Below are 14,223 nucleotides of genomic sequence, written 5' to 3'. Positions count from 1 at the left end.
GATGGGCTCATAGGTTATTTCCAAATTTTGCCTATTGTGAATAATGTTGTAATGAACAAAGAGGTGCATATATCTTTTCAAATTAATGTTTTCATGCTCTTTGGATGACTACTCAGTTGTGGAATAGCTGGATTATATGATATTTCTATTTTTAAATTTTTGGGAAATCTCTGTACTGTTTTCCATAGTGGCTGCACCAGTTTGCGTTCCCACCGGCTGTGTATGAGGGTTCCCTTTTCTTCACGTCCTCTCTAACACATTATTGCTTGTCTTTTTAATAACCATTCTGGTGAGCATGAGGTGATAGCTCGTTGTGTTGATTTGCATTTCGCTAATAATTAGTGATGTTGAACATCTTTTCATGTGCCTGTTGGCCATCTGTACATTGTCTTTGGAAAAATGTCTGTTCAGATCCTCTGCCATTGTTGAATCGGGTTGTTTGTTTTTTTGTTGTTGAATTATATGAGTTCTTTATATATTTTGGATAGTAACCCCTTATCAGATTTATGATTTGCACATATCTTCTCCCAATTGTTAGGTTGTCTTTTCATTTTGTTGATGGTTTCCTTTGCTATGCAGCTTTTTTAGTTTGATGTAGTCCTGTTTATTTTTTATTCTTTTGTTTCCCTTACCTGAGGAGACATAATATTCAAAAAGATACTGTTAAGACCAGTGTACTTTCTATGCTTTCTTCTAAGAGTTTTATGGTTTCAGGGGCTAGCTTTGTGGTATAGTGGTTAAGTTCAGCATGCTCTGCTATGGTGGCCCAGGTTTGCAGGTTCGGATCCCGGGCACAGACCTGTACCACTTGTCAGCTGTGCCATGGTGGCAACCCACATAAGAAGTGGAAGAAGATTGGCACAGATATTACTTCCGGGTTAATCTTCCATAAGCAAGAAAAGAGGAAGATTGGCATCAGACGTTAGCTCAGGGCTAATCCTCCTCAGAAAAAAAAAATGAGTTTTATGGTTTAAGGTTTTACATTCAATCCATTTTGAGTTAATTTTTATGTATGGTGTAAGATAATAGTCTACTTTCACTCATTTGCATGTGGCTGTCCAGTTTTCCCAGCACCATCTATTGAAGAAACTTTCCTTTCTCTGTTATAAGTTCTTGGCTCCTTTGTTGAAAATTAACTGTCCATAGATGTGTGGGTTTATTTCTGGCTCTTGATTCTGTTCCATGAAGCTGTATGTCTGTTTTTGTGCCAGTACTGTGCTGTTCTTTTTTGGGTTTTTTTTTTTTTTGAGGAAGATTAGCCCTGAGCTAACTACTGCCAGTCCTCCTCTTTTTGCTGAGGAAGACTGGCCCTGAGCTAACATCCATGCCCATCTTCCTCTACTATATATGTGGGATACCTACCACAGCATGGCTTTTGCCAAGCAGTGCCATGTCTGCACCCGGGATCCGAACCGGCGAACCCTCTGCCGCTGAAAAGCGGAACATGCATACTTAACCACTGAGCCACCAGGCCAGCCCCAATGCTGTTTTGATTACTGTAGCTTTGTGGTATATTTTGAAATCAGGGAGTGTGACACCTCCAGCTTTGTTCTTTTTTCTTCAGATTGTTTTCACTATTTGGAGTCTTTTGTTGTTACGTATAAATTTTAGGGTTCTTTGTTCTATTTCCATGAAAATTGTCATTGAGACTTTGATAGGGATTGTATTGAATCTGTAGATTGAGTTAGGAAGTATGGACATTTTAACTATGTTAATTCTTCTAATCCATGAGCATGGAATATCTTTCTATTTGTGTCTTCTTCGATTTCTTTCACTGATGTTTTATGCTTTTCAGTGAACAGGTCTTTCACTCTTTGGTTAAATTTATTCCTAGGTATTTTATTCTTTTTGTTGCAATTATAAATGGGATTGTATACTTGATTTCCCTTTCTGCTATTTCATTGTTAGTATATAGAAACAGAATTGATTTTTGTATATTGATTTTGTACCCTGCAACTTTACTGTATTCATTTATTATTACTAATAGTTTTTTGGTGGATTCTTTATGGTTTTCTATATATAAAATCTTGTCATATGCAAATAGCGACTGTTTTACTTCTTCCTTTTCAATTTGAATCCTTTTTATCTCTTTTTCTTGCCTAATAGCTCTGACTAGGGCTTGCAATACTGTATTAAATAAGAGTGACAAGAGTGGGCATCCTTGTCTTGTTCCTTCTTATTAGAGGGATAACTTTCACTTTTTCACCATTGAGTATGTTGTTAGCTGTGGGTTTGGCTTATAGACTAAAAGCTGGTTCTTTGAAAAGATAAACAAAATTGACAAACCTTTATCTAGACTAAGAAAAAAGAAAGACGGCAGAATCAGAAACAAAAAAGGAGAAATTACAGTGAGTACCACAGAAATACAAAGGATTATTAGAGAATACTACAAAAAGGTATATGCCAACAAATTGGATGATCTAGAAGAAATGAATAAATTCTTAGAATTATACAACCTTATAAAGCTGAATCAAGAAGAAATAGAAAATCTGAATAGACCGATCACTAGTAAAGAGATTAAAACAGTAGTTGAAAACCTCCCAAAAAACAAAAGTCCAGGACCCTCATGAATTCTACTAAATATTCAAAGAAGATTTAATGCCTGTCTTTCTCAAACTCTTCCCAAAAATTGAAGAGGAAAGGATGCTTTCTAATTCATTCCACGAGGCCAATATTACCCTGATACCAAAACCAGACAAGGAGAAAACACACATAAAAAATAACAGGCCAGTATCACTGATGGACATAGATACAAAAATCCTCAACAAAATATTAGCAGATTGAATACAACAATACATTACAAATGATCATACACCATAATCAAGTGGAATTTATTCCAAGAATGCAAGGATGATTCAACATCTGCAAATCAATTGATGTGATACACCACATTAATAAAATGAGGAATAAAACTCACATGATCACCTCAGTAGATGCAGAGAAAGCATTTGATGACATGCAGCATCCATATATGATAAAAACTGTGAAAAACAATGGATATAAAAGGAAAGTACCTCAACATAATAATGACAGTGAGGGTTTGATTGCTGAGGCATCCACTTCGAAGACATCCATCTCAAATAAACACATTACCAGCTACACAGCTAGCTAGAGCGAGGCCACGCCACCCATGAAGTTCCCCTTTTTAGAAAGTCCTAGTTGACCTAGATAATTGACCATATGACTAACTGTTTGCTTGCTTTTCCCTTTCCTCACTTTAATTCCTGCTGTTACGTTTTAAATTCACTGATAAAGAGTGAACACGCAAACCCTAAACGCACCCCACCCTCAACCCCAATAAAGACAGAACTCCAGGTCTGCTTGCTTGCTTGCTCTCTCTCTCTAACCACTACCTTGCTGTGTGGCCCTAGATGTGCTGTATACCTTCCAGGACCTATGATTAATAAACTTTATTTTTTCAAACTTTCCTAATGGTTGTTGCCGAGGTGCATCTTGCAATCGTAATAAGAACCACATGAGTCAGTCCAGCCACAACATTGGTTCTGGTCAGGGAAATGTCTGGGGGCATGCCACAAATAGTACAGGCCCAGGAAGTGCCCACAAGCATTTCTAGCCCATAGTATCACTATCAATAGGCTGAGAGCGACACAGAATATCCATTGATGGACATTTGGATTGTTTGTACTTTTTGGTTTTATGGATTATACTGCTGTGAACATATATGTATAAATGTTTGTGTGGACATGTTTTAATTTCTCTAGGAACAGAATTGCTGGGTCATATGGTAACTCTATGTTTAACTTTTGGAGGAATTGCTGGACTATTTCCCAGGCTGTGCCATTTTACATTTCCACCAGTAATGTATGAGAGTTCCAGTTTCTCCACAGCCTTGCTAATGTTTGTTTTTGTCCTTTTGATTATATCATCCTAGTGGGTATGAAGTGATATCTAATTGTGGATTTGCTTGTCATTTACCTAATGACTAACAATGTTGAACATCTTTTCATATGCATGTTGGCCATCTGTGTATCTTCTTTGAAGAAACAGCTATTATCCTGTTAAATTGAGTTGTCTTTTTATTGTTGAGTTCTCAGAGTTCTTTATATATTCCATTTACGCGTCCTTTATCAGATACATTATTTGTAAAAATTTTCTCCTATTCGGTGTGTTATCTTTTCACTTTCTCGATGGTGTGCTCATTTAAAGCACATAAGTTCTTAGTTTTAATGACGTCCAATTTATCTATTTTTCTTTTATTTCTTGTGTTTGGTGTCATATCTATGAAACAATTGCCTAATCCAAGGTCACAAAGATGTATGCCTATAAATCTTCCAAGAGTTTATAGTTTTAGCTCAACTTTATTTTTTTGTGTTTGGATAGCAAGTTGTCCCAGCACTATTTGTTGGAAAGACTATTCTTTCCCTTTGATTTTCTTGCTACCCTGGTTGAAAAGTCAATTTACTGTTAATGTGAAGGTTTATTTATGTTCCATTGATCTATATGTCTATTCTCATGCCAGTACCACACTGTCTTGATTACTATAGTTTTGTAGTAAGTTTTAAAATTGGAAAGTGTGCATCCTCTAACTTTTTTCTCCTTTTTCAAGAATATTTTAAGTATTCTGGGTCCCTTTCATTTTCATATGAATTTTAAGATCTGATTAGTTTGTCAATTTCTGCAAATAAACCGTCTGAAATTTTGATAGAGACTGAATTGAATCTGTAGATCAGTGTCAGGAGTACTGCCATCTTAACAATATTCAGTCTTCCAATCATGAACATGGAATGTCTCTAAGGTCGTTAATTTAGGTCTTTAATTTTTTTCAGCAATGTTTTGTAGTTTTCAGTGTACAAGTCTTGCTCCTTGTGTTGAATTTATTCCTTTGTGTTTTATTTTTCTTGGTGCAGTTGTAAATGCAGTTGTTTTCTTAATTTCTTTTTGGAGTCGTTCAGTGCTATTGTATAAACATGCAGTTGACTTGTGTATATTGATCTTGTATCCTGTAACCTCACTGAACTCCTTTATTAGATCTAATAGTTTTTTAGTGGATTTCTTAGATTTTCTATGTACAAAATCATGTCATGTAATATAGAGATGGTTTTACTTCGCCCTTTAGAATCTAGATGCCTTTTATTTATTTTACCTGCCTAGTTGTCCAGACTGTAACCTCCAGTACCGTGTTGAATTGAAATGGCAAGAGCAGACATCTTGGTCTTATTCCTGATCATAGGGCGAAGAATTCAGTTTTTTACCAGTAAATATATTAGATGTGGCTTTTTCACAAATGGACTTTTACAGGTTGAGGAAGTTCCCTGTTCTTCCTATTCATTGAGTGTTTTTTTTTTTTAAATCATTAATTGTTGTTGGATTTTTTCAAACACTTTTCTGCATCTGCTTAGATGATCATGTGGTTTTTATCCTTTATTTTATTGATATATGGTATATTATGTTACTTGATTTTTGAGTGTTAAACCAACTTTTCATCTCTAGGATAAATCCTAATTCGTCATCTTATATAATCTTTTTTTATGTTTCTGGATGTTATTTGCTAGTATTTTGTTGAGGATTTTTGTGTCTTCATTCACTAGATATTGTTCTGTAGTTCTTAGAGCCCTTTTGAAATAGATTGGTATGTCTCTGATTTCTTGAAGTACCTGTATTCCTTTAGACAGTACATTATAAATAATAGCCAAATGTTAAAATTTATAAAGAGGGCATTAAGATGATTTCACTGAAATGTTTCTTAATGATGAAAGCCATTCTTTTTCACCATGCATTTACTTTTGCTTGAAAACAGTATGTTCCTTTCTGTTTGCTAGGTGTGCCATGAAATCTGTTCCTTCCTTCTCTAAATCTTACCCACTAAGTTGATATTCATAAGTTATAAAATGCACACGGCATACCTACCTCCCAAACACAGGGAAATAAATAGGGGAAGAAATTTTTCTGGTTTACCATTGGATGAGCTGTAGTTCTGTTTGGGACGGAAGTTTTGCTGCCTTGACCTTGTGTTTCTTTCACGTTAGTGTACATGTCCCCGTTCCTGGAGTATCTGGAAGAACACGAGGGCTATGCAAAGCTATAGAATAAACCTCTTTCTAGAACATTAGTTTTACTAAAAAATTTAGAATAGATGGTGTGGGATAATTTTTTATATTAAGACAAGATTGTTTTATGGAGAAAAACACAAAGTGTGCAGGGGTGTTTAAAACATAAGACTCAAAGAAATTCAGTAATTTCAGCACAATTTTCAGCCCAACCTTTAAGAATATGAATTCCCTCTCTTTTTTTTTTTTTTTCGAGGAAGGTTAGCCCTGAGCTAACTACTGTCAATCCTCCTCTTTTTGCTGGGGAAGACTGGCCCTGAGCTGACATCCATGCCCATCTTCCTCTACTTTATATGTGGGACGCCTACCACAGCATGGAGTGCCAAGCAGTGCCATGTCCACACCCGGGATCCAAACCAGTGAACCCCGGGCTGCTGAGAAGCAGAACATGCGAACTTAACTGTACCACTGTACCACGGGGCGGACCCCTGAATTCTCTTTTCTTGTTAAGTAAGAGTACATTTTGTGGAATTTTTTGAGGAATACTGTGAGGCATTAAATAAAAGCTGACAGTGGTGATTTCCTACTTTACGAATAGGCTATTGTCCTCCTTATAAATAATTAACAAACCAACACTGGGAATATCCTCTTGTTGAGAGTTTTAACCTTTTTATCCTATTAGTCAAATATTTCCCTTTCTTATATTTATATTCTAATTTTTTAAATTAACTCATTGCTGTATTCTAAATGAAATAGAGCATTTGGTCTTTTTATGTTATTTTGTGGTCTGAGAATGTTCCATGAAAAATGTAGGTATTTTCTCATACATATACCTCATGGGAAATATTAAACGTAAATTAAACAGGAAGACAGATTTCAAAGTGGATATCCAAATCTTGAGGTTGTCTTATTGGCAGGCCCTCTGCATTTAAAGTCTGTATTCATATACTTGCTCATATTAACTATGCTAATAGGCCACAAAGAAGCCATGCATATCTTTATATATAGGCCTGTTGAAGAAGTGTTGCACTTTGTGCTTAACAGAGCTTGTTAATTTTATAGCCTTCTAGAGCATAATAATTGCTAAAAGGTAGTCTAACGATAGCAGCATAACAAAAAAGATTTGGAAAAAAAAAGCCCTGTTTAAATAGTGTAGTGACAAATTTTTCAAACATACCCAGAAACTAAATTTAGAAGAGAATGATTTTTCTGGGTAGAACACTTTAAGTTTTGGGAAAAGCTCATCGTAGATTCTGGTGTTATGGAATATATGTACAAGCATTTTGCCTTCAGTGATCCCTAGAGTTTTCATGTGTTTCCTTTAAGTCCAACAAAGGGAGTGAGTAAATTTTGGGTTATACCTATATGACACCTGTATGTTCTGACCTAGTAGACTCTAGAGATAATCTCTGCCTTTAATTTAATATTAAGGTAAACTTGGCAATCTAATTTTTTGTTACTGTTTTTATGGCCCTGGAGCATTACTTGTTTTTTTTGTTTGGTTTTTTGGGTATTTTTGGTGAGGAAGATTGGCCTTGAGCTAACGTCTATGCCCATCTTCCTGTACTTTGTATGTGGGATGGCACCACAGCATGCGTTGGTGAGCAGTGTGTAGGTCCACGCCTGGAATCCAAACCCTTGAACTCTGGGCCACCAAAGTAGAGTGCACAAACTTAACCACTATGCCACTGGGCCTGCCCCTGCTTGTTGAAGAAACAAATCTTTGAGCCATTCCTCATATTTATATGGCTTTTATGAATGAGATTGAAACTATAGAGAACCATTGTTAGGTTCCTGTTGAATACCTCATAATTGAATAAGGTTACTGTGATTATTTTTCCCTATGGTAGGAAATTTTCGGTAAATATTTTTTAATAAGTACATGAACATAAATGTTCTCTTATCTACTTATGGATTTTCCTCTTCAGTCTTGTCTTTAAGATTTTATCAATCTAAATGGAGAGATTTTGCTGCATATTTTTTCACCTCAACAGTGTTTATTCTCTCCTTAAAATATGTATATAGCATCACCTATTTATCTTTATTTTATGCACAATCCTACAGGTTTGTCACTTTCTTTGTCCTGCATTATTTATCCTCATGCTAAATTTTGTATCTTTGCACTTTTTAATATTTCTCTTATTATCTACTACTTCCCTTATCCTGTGGCTATAGCTTTTATCTAGATTATAATGTTATATACCATGTACCCTGAGCAAATGTTTGATAACTTCTTTCTTGTTTCTTTACAAATGCTCTCCATATTTATAAAGGACATATACAGTATCAGGATATTTATAGTATAGTGAAGGAAATCATTGGACTTCAGCTGGGAAGAATTTTTAAAATTGTCTAGTCTAGGCTTTCTTCTTTACAAGTGAGAGTAATGACACCCAGAGAAATAAGCACACTTTGCCAAAGTCTCCAAGTGTACTTGTCTTCTGATTTACAGTTTGGAGGTTTTACTTGATCTGGAACAGTTTCTTGGCAAAGATGTTTCAGAAGCTTTTTGATAGATCAAAGAGGAGCAATTTGGATGGTAGAAATAATAAATAGTACAAATACTTGACAATTTTAGAAAAACTTATAGGCAATGGGGAATTACTCTGAAAGATGTTAGTGCAAATGTGCTTGAGAGAAATAACAAGAAAAGGGAAGGCATTGTAAAGAGATGACAACAGGAGACAGGGTAACCTGACACTAGAGTATAAATCCTCTTAAGATATATATATTTGTTCTTTGTTTATTGTTTGAATTGCTTGTAATTGTATCCGTTTTAGAGATTATCCTCTTAGAAAGAAGAACCTGAGTCCCTTTCATAGGCCTATTAGTATGCTAAACATAAATAATAGAGATTGGGGAAATGATTTGAATGTCATGATGAGCAAGAAGAAATCAACCTATTTTTTGAACACTACTGTGTACCGTGCACTTTCACACAAATTATTTCCAAGACAAGGTACAATCAACTCTTAAACATTCAAAATTCTAATTTTTATTCTGTTATCTCATTGATTTCAATATCTCCACCAGAAGGCTAGCAGCAAACGAAAGGCTATGGAGTTCATGTTATTCAGAAATTGCTCTGGGAGAGTAGGCATCTGGGGGGAAGTAAATTTAGGAGAGCAGAGGAAAGGTTTGGTTTCCCTGTGGGTTTCACTTCACATATCTTGGTGTGATCTTGTAGCATAAATGTGTTGTACTCTCCTTGGAGAAATAAGCACCAGTAACAGAGAAACTTAGGGCTAATATCTCAGCACAGAATTAACATGAAAATTAGGCTCGTCATTTCAAGATAAGTTTTAATGTTATTGTTTAGTATTTTGTTGTTTGTTGTTTTTTTCCCTCTCTGCTCTTGTCAGAAACCACCCCATTTTGGTAGGATTGAGTTGGAATACTTTTCAAAGTTAAATGTTAAAGGTACTGATGTTTTTGGTCAGTGTTTTTAAATTTATCATCATTTTTGGGCTAAGAATAAATATAGTGCAAAGCTTTTTTTGTGTTAATGCCGTCTTTTTATCCCAGTTCAGTTATTTATATGCTACTGAGGAATAAAGGGTATCAGTACTGGGAAAAAGAATAAAATTGTCTATGTATATTTAGTGAAATGTTTGTGAGATATATATATGTTGTCAATTTCGTTGGCAGGATTTAAATAAAAGTGTGAAAAAGATCTAAATAAAAATAAATTGTGCCTATTTTGATATTGAAGAAATGAAACCTATGTTTTAAAAATTGGATATTTTTGTGTCCTGGATTATAATTGGGAACCTATGTTCTGTGGAGGATTTTCCATATTTAAGATGCTTCTGAAGATTGGAAACATTCTTGATGTAAAGATCACATGCATATTTTATTATAAAGGTGTGGAAGAAAGGTTAATAAAAAAAAAAAACAGAACATACAGTATTTCCGAAGAAATCAGCACGCCTCTGGAAGAAATCTAGTTTTGGTAAACTGCAGCTGTAGGCACATGTTTTATTTTATTCTCATAGGCATTTTCTTTTTCATTTTTTTATTTCTTTCAGAGTAAGTGAGGAAAAGGAAGTGACAGAAGAACGACTCAAAGCTGAGCAGGAATCATTTGAGAAGAAGATCAGGCAGTTGGAAGAACAGAATGAACTGATCATCAAAGAAAGGGAAGATATCCTTTTTGAAAGTCCTCTTTTTTAATGTGCACAAAGTTTGACTCTTTCATGAAGAAAATTTAAACTCCAGAGAAATAATTGTTCTAATTTATAACAGGGAGTAAATCTGCATGGGCTGCCATTTCTAGGGAATCAGAACGACACTTAACAGCATGTGCAGTTGCTTCCTTTTGCTTGATAACGGCCATCCAGCTGTTCTGCTGCTGCTGTTATCCTGCGGAGCACATATTTGTCAACTAAAAAAGACAATAAGAAATTTGGGCATGAAAATGTGGTGTTGGAACTTTATTAAATTCTGTTCCACAACTGTAATTGAGCCTGAAACCTCTTTGTAGTTGGTATTCTTTCTAGCTAAAGCTTTGACTGTCCTAAGGAATTCTACTCTAAAATCATAAAAATAAAAAAACCCATCATAATTTGTAAATGTTGTAATAGCTAAGTGTTTACGCTGCAGCATAAAACCATCAAACTATTTTCATGAGGAGAAAACTACTAGGTTTAGTACTAGAGGGGGTGTGTGTGAATATATATATTACATTATTTGTAAGAAAGTAAAATAAAAACTAGTGTTTTAACTTAAGAGTTGTAGTTTAAGGGATATGTGAGGTAAAATAAGTGTATTTCTGGCATTTCTTTTGAATGGGTAGAATTACCTATCTTGGAGTATTTTTTGCAGTGCTGTTGATATAAAAGAGAAGTGACTATCTCTAAAGTTAGAGTGATGTATCGGCCAGCTAAACTAGTGTGTGAATGCTTGAAGGAGTCATTGTCCTTATTGTCAGTACCATCATTAACTTGATTGTTATTAATTATTTCAAAGATTGTTCAAGTGTCAAAGATGATCATATATTGACAGTAAGTATACCTTTGTCAATACCAGGGAAATGGAAGCATAAAGATAAATTAATTAGCTTCAAAAAAAGCACAAGAATGTAACTTGTGAATATAACAATATGAAAAATGAGTTCTGAACTTTTGTTTTTCAAACTGGTCGTACACAGTTGGAAATTAATATCATCAGAATTCTCAAACTTGACTTGCTGAGTAGAACATTCATAAGGCTTATTGGCCCACAATTGTAAAGGAGAACTTTTTCAATTTTTTTTTTTTTTCTATATCTTTTTAACCTTTCAATAATCCTCTTGTGCCTTCTCTTTTCTTTGCCCTCATTGACTTTATTATCCTGGGTTTGTGACTCTCAGGCTAGACTCTTGGGATTTTCTTCCTGCTGCTTTTCTCTTAAGGTTAAAGTAGTGCTGTTTAGTCAGAATTCACAACCATCTAGGCTCAGCCAGTTTTGGTCTTTCACTTCTTACATGGAGTAGTGACTGGGGACCCTAACACTTTGTAGAAAAGGTAGATTAAGAACGCTTTTGGGGCCGCTGGCCCGGTGGCACAGCAGTTAAATGCACACGTTCTGCTTCGGCGGCCCGGGGTTCACTGGTTCAGATCCCAGGTGTGGACATGGCACCACATGGCACACCATGCTGTGGTAGGTGTCCCACATATAAAGTAGAGGAAGATGGGCACAGATGTTAGCTCAGGACCAGTCTTCCTCAGCAAAAAAAGGAGGATTGGCAGCAGTTAGCTCAGGGCTAATCTTCCTCAAAAAAAAAAATGAATGCTTTTATTTGCAACAAGAATTTGCTTTACAGGGTCTGTTTTTCATCTCTGGAGATAAGTGCTCTCTGACATTGGTTCAGTGGCTTAAAGTTTTCAGTGCTGACATCTCTACAATTCTCATAGCTTTTTCTGATAGTTGCAAAATTCCAGGTGAAAAATGGTTGCTCCAATTCCAGGTATCGTATTTGCATTAAAGCAGGAAGAAAGGGGGAGGAAGAGGTCCTGGCAGTTGTGATTCCTCCTCCTTTTTTAAAAAAAACATAAAATCTTTCTCAAAGCACCCCCCCCCCCCGCCATGTTTCATAAGATATTTATTGTCCTGAACTTTATTACATGGCCATGCTAAGCTTCAGGAGAGGCTGAGAAGGTGAGCATTTGGCGTGTCCAACTTATATAGTGGAAGGCAGCATGGGAGAAGGGGATTGGGAATGAAGTCAGCCTCCAACTCTGTCTTTTAGCAGAAGTAGGGGAATAGAATTCACTTTAATATAGGGGAGAGGAGGTGATACCTTGACCTTCCAGAGACATAAAAATAAGTGTTAGGTCTGGCAGAATTGGGGTGAGTTGAGGAAATAAAGTGAGAGAGGGAAATAGCAGACAATTTAGAAAGCCTGGCCACAATTAGATTGGGTTTGTTTATCTGGTGATATGCTTAACAAAAATGTGTTGCTATCTGTAAAAGTAGAATCTAATCTCGGATATTTAACACTCTTAAGGTCAAGATTAATTGTATTTAGTGCTGAAGCAGTCTAAATTCAGTATGGATATGAATGATTTCTTCTCTCAGGCTAAATATTAAGCTACCCTAGATAATTGTAGTGACACAATTTTTCCTGTTTTCCCCATGACTTAGCCCAGGGCTCAGCAGACTACTGCCGTGGGCCAAATCCAGTAGAGTGCTGGCTAAATCCAGCCACGCCCGATCATTTATGTACTGGCTGTGGCTGCTTTTGTACTGCAGCTACAAGTTGAATAGTTGCAAGAAAGACGCTGTGGCCTGCATAGCCTAAAATATGTACTATCTGACCCTCTAGAGAAAAAGTTTGCTCACCTCTGATCTATTTTATAAGTGTAAAGGAAAAGGCATATAAATCAAGTCAGAGACTTAGACACGTGGTCTACATACTACATATAGTAATGAAAGTCTCTGACTTGAGCACTTATTATTATTGTGATGAAGATTGGAGTAAATGTTAGACCATCATCAAAAATTGAAATGGTTTCATTAATTAGTTTAAGATTTTTTGAATCACCAAATATAGGTGGTATTTGTGGAACTTGTCAAAGAAGGAAGAAAGGAAGATATGATTAAAAAACAGAGCCATCCATGGTTTTTGCTCCAAGTAGATTGCTCAGGTACAAATCCCCTTTACCAGCATAAACCTGTCAAAGGTTAATATAGATGATTTTACAGTACATAAAGTTCTACAAAACTTAGAAACATAAAACAAGGTTATAATTTAAAACAATATAACTTTAACTACAGATACATTTACCTATCATACATTAATGATTCAGACTCTTTCATATACATGAAAACATAATTTCAGATCATTTTTAAAGTCTCTTTCTTTGTGAGGAACTATATGAATTCTGATTTTTGACATTTTAAAGATGTGTTATACTAAATTTAGGGGGGTTTTGTTTTAAAAGTTCTAATAACTTGATTCGTTGATCAACTATACAAACACATACCAGTCCCTTAATGAAAAAGAGAAGAGATATTGTGCATGTTTTCATTTGGATCAGGCTTTTGAAAGATTTGTTGTTACAATAAATAGAGAATATGTTATTATTACATAAAAATTCTTGATAATTTTTAGTTTGGAAAAGAAAGCTTATTTCCTGAGAACTTAACTGTGTAAATGAATATGCCGTTTATAAAGTCAAGCAGTCTGATGAACCTAGTAGATTTTTGTCTAGCTAAATGAATTGAAAGGAGAGATAAATCTGAAACTTAGAGGGAACTATGTCCAAGAGGAATAATTCCTAAACATGTTAGCATGTAACAGTATAAGACACAGAAGATGTAGCCATTAGAAAAGTCGATTAATATTCGAGCTAATTGTATTTCCAGAGCATATGCCTCAGGTCATGATGCTATCTGAAGCTTACAGAGGGAAGTAAAGTCTGATGTTTACTGACTTCACTGTTTTAGCTAGCACAGCAAGAGAGGTGACAGTGAAGAAACCACAAAGGGCTATAGCTTGAAATCCTGTTTTAGCTTTGACCAGCTATCTGATTTTGGGAAAGCTACTGAACTTCTCTGAGTCTCTTTTCTCATCTATAATATATGGATAGCTAATAATGCCTTATTTGCAGGCCTGTTGCAATTGATAGTTTCTTTACATTATGTTTGAAAAGAACCTAACAGTGTCTTGTACTTAGTAGGCACTGAAAAAATACAGCAATTCTCATTATTACTAAATTAATATAGATGAGGG

At 35.4% G+C, this 14,223-nt stretch overlaps 1 protein-coding gene across 5 annotated transcripts in view; it reads left to right on the top strand.

Annotated features, from left to right (window-relative positions):
* KIAA1328 (KIAA1328 ortholog) overlaps positions 1-14,223 on the top strand; it is a 338,142-nt gene that overhangs the window by 46,384 nt on the left and 277,535 nt on the right. For all 5 annotated transcript variants that reach the window (XM_046671427.1, XM_046671426.1, XM_046671429.1 and 2 more), the window contains one exon: positions 10,037-10,152. In XM_046671427.1, coding sequence (XP_046527383.1) covers positions 10,037-10,152 — 116 coding nt within the window. The remainder of the gene's footprint in view (positions 1-10,036; positions 10,153-14,223) is intronic.

The sequence above is a fragment of the Equus quagga genome, chromosome 9, assembly GCF_021613505.1.
Source record: "Equus quagga isolate Etosha38 chromosome 9, UCLA_HA_Equagga_1.0, whole genome shotgun sequence".
Classification (NCBI taxonomy): domain Eukaryota; kingdom Metazoa; phylum Chordata; class Mammalia; order Perissodactyla; family Equidae; genus Equus; species Equus quagga.
This window is presented reverse-complemented; position numbering and strand designations above follow the sequence as displayed.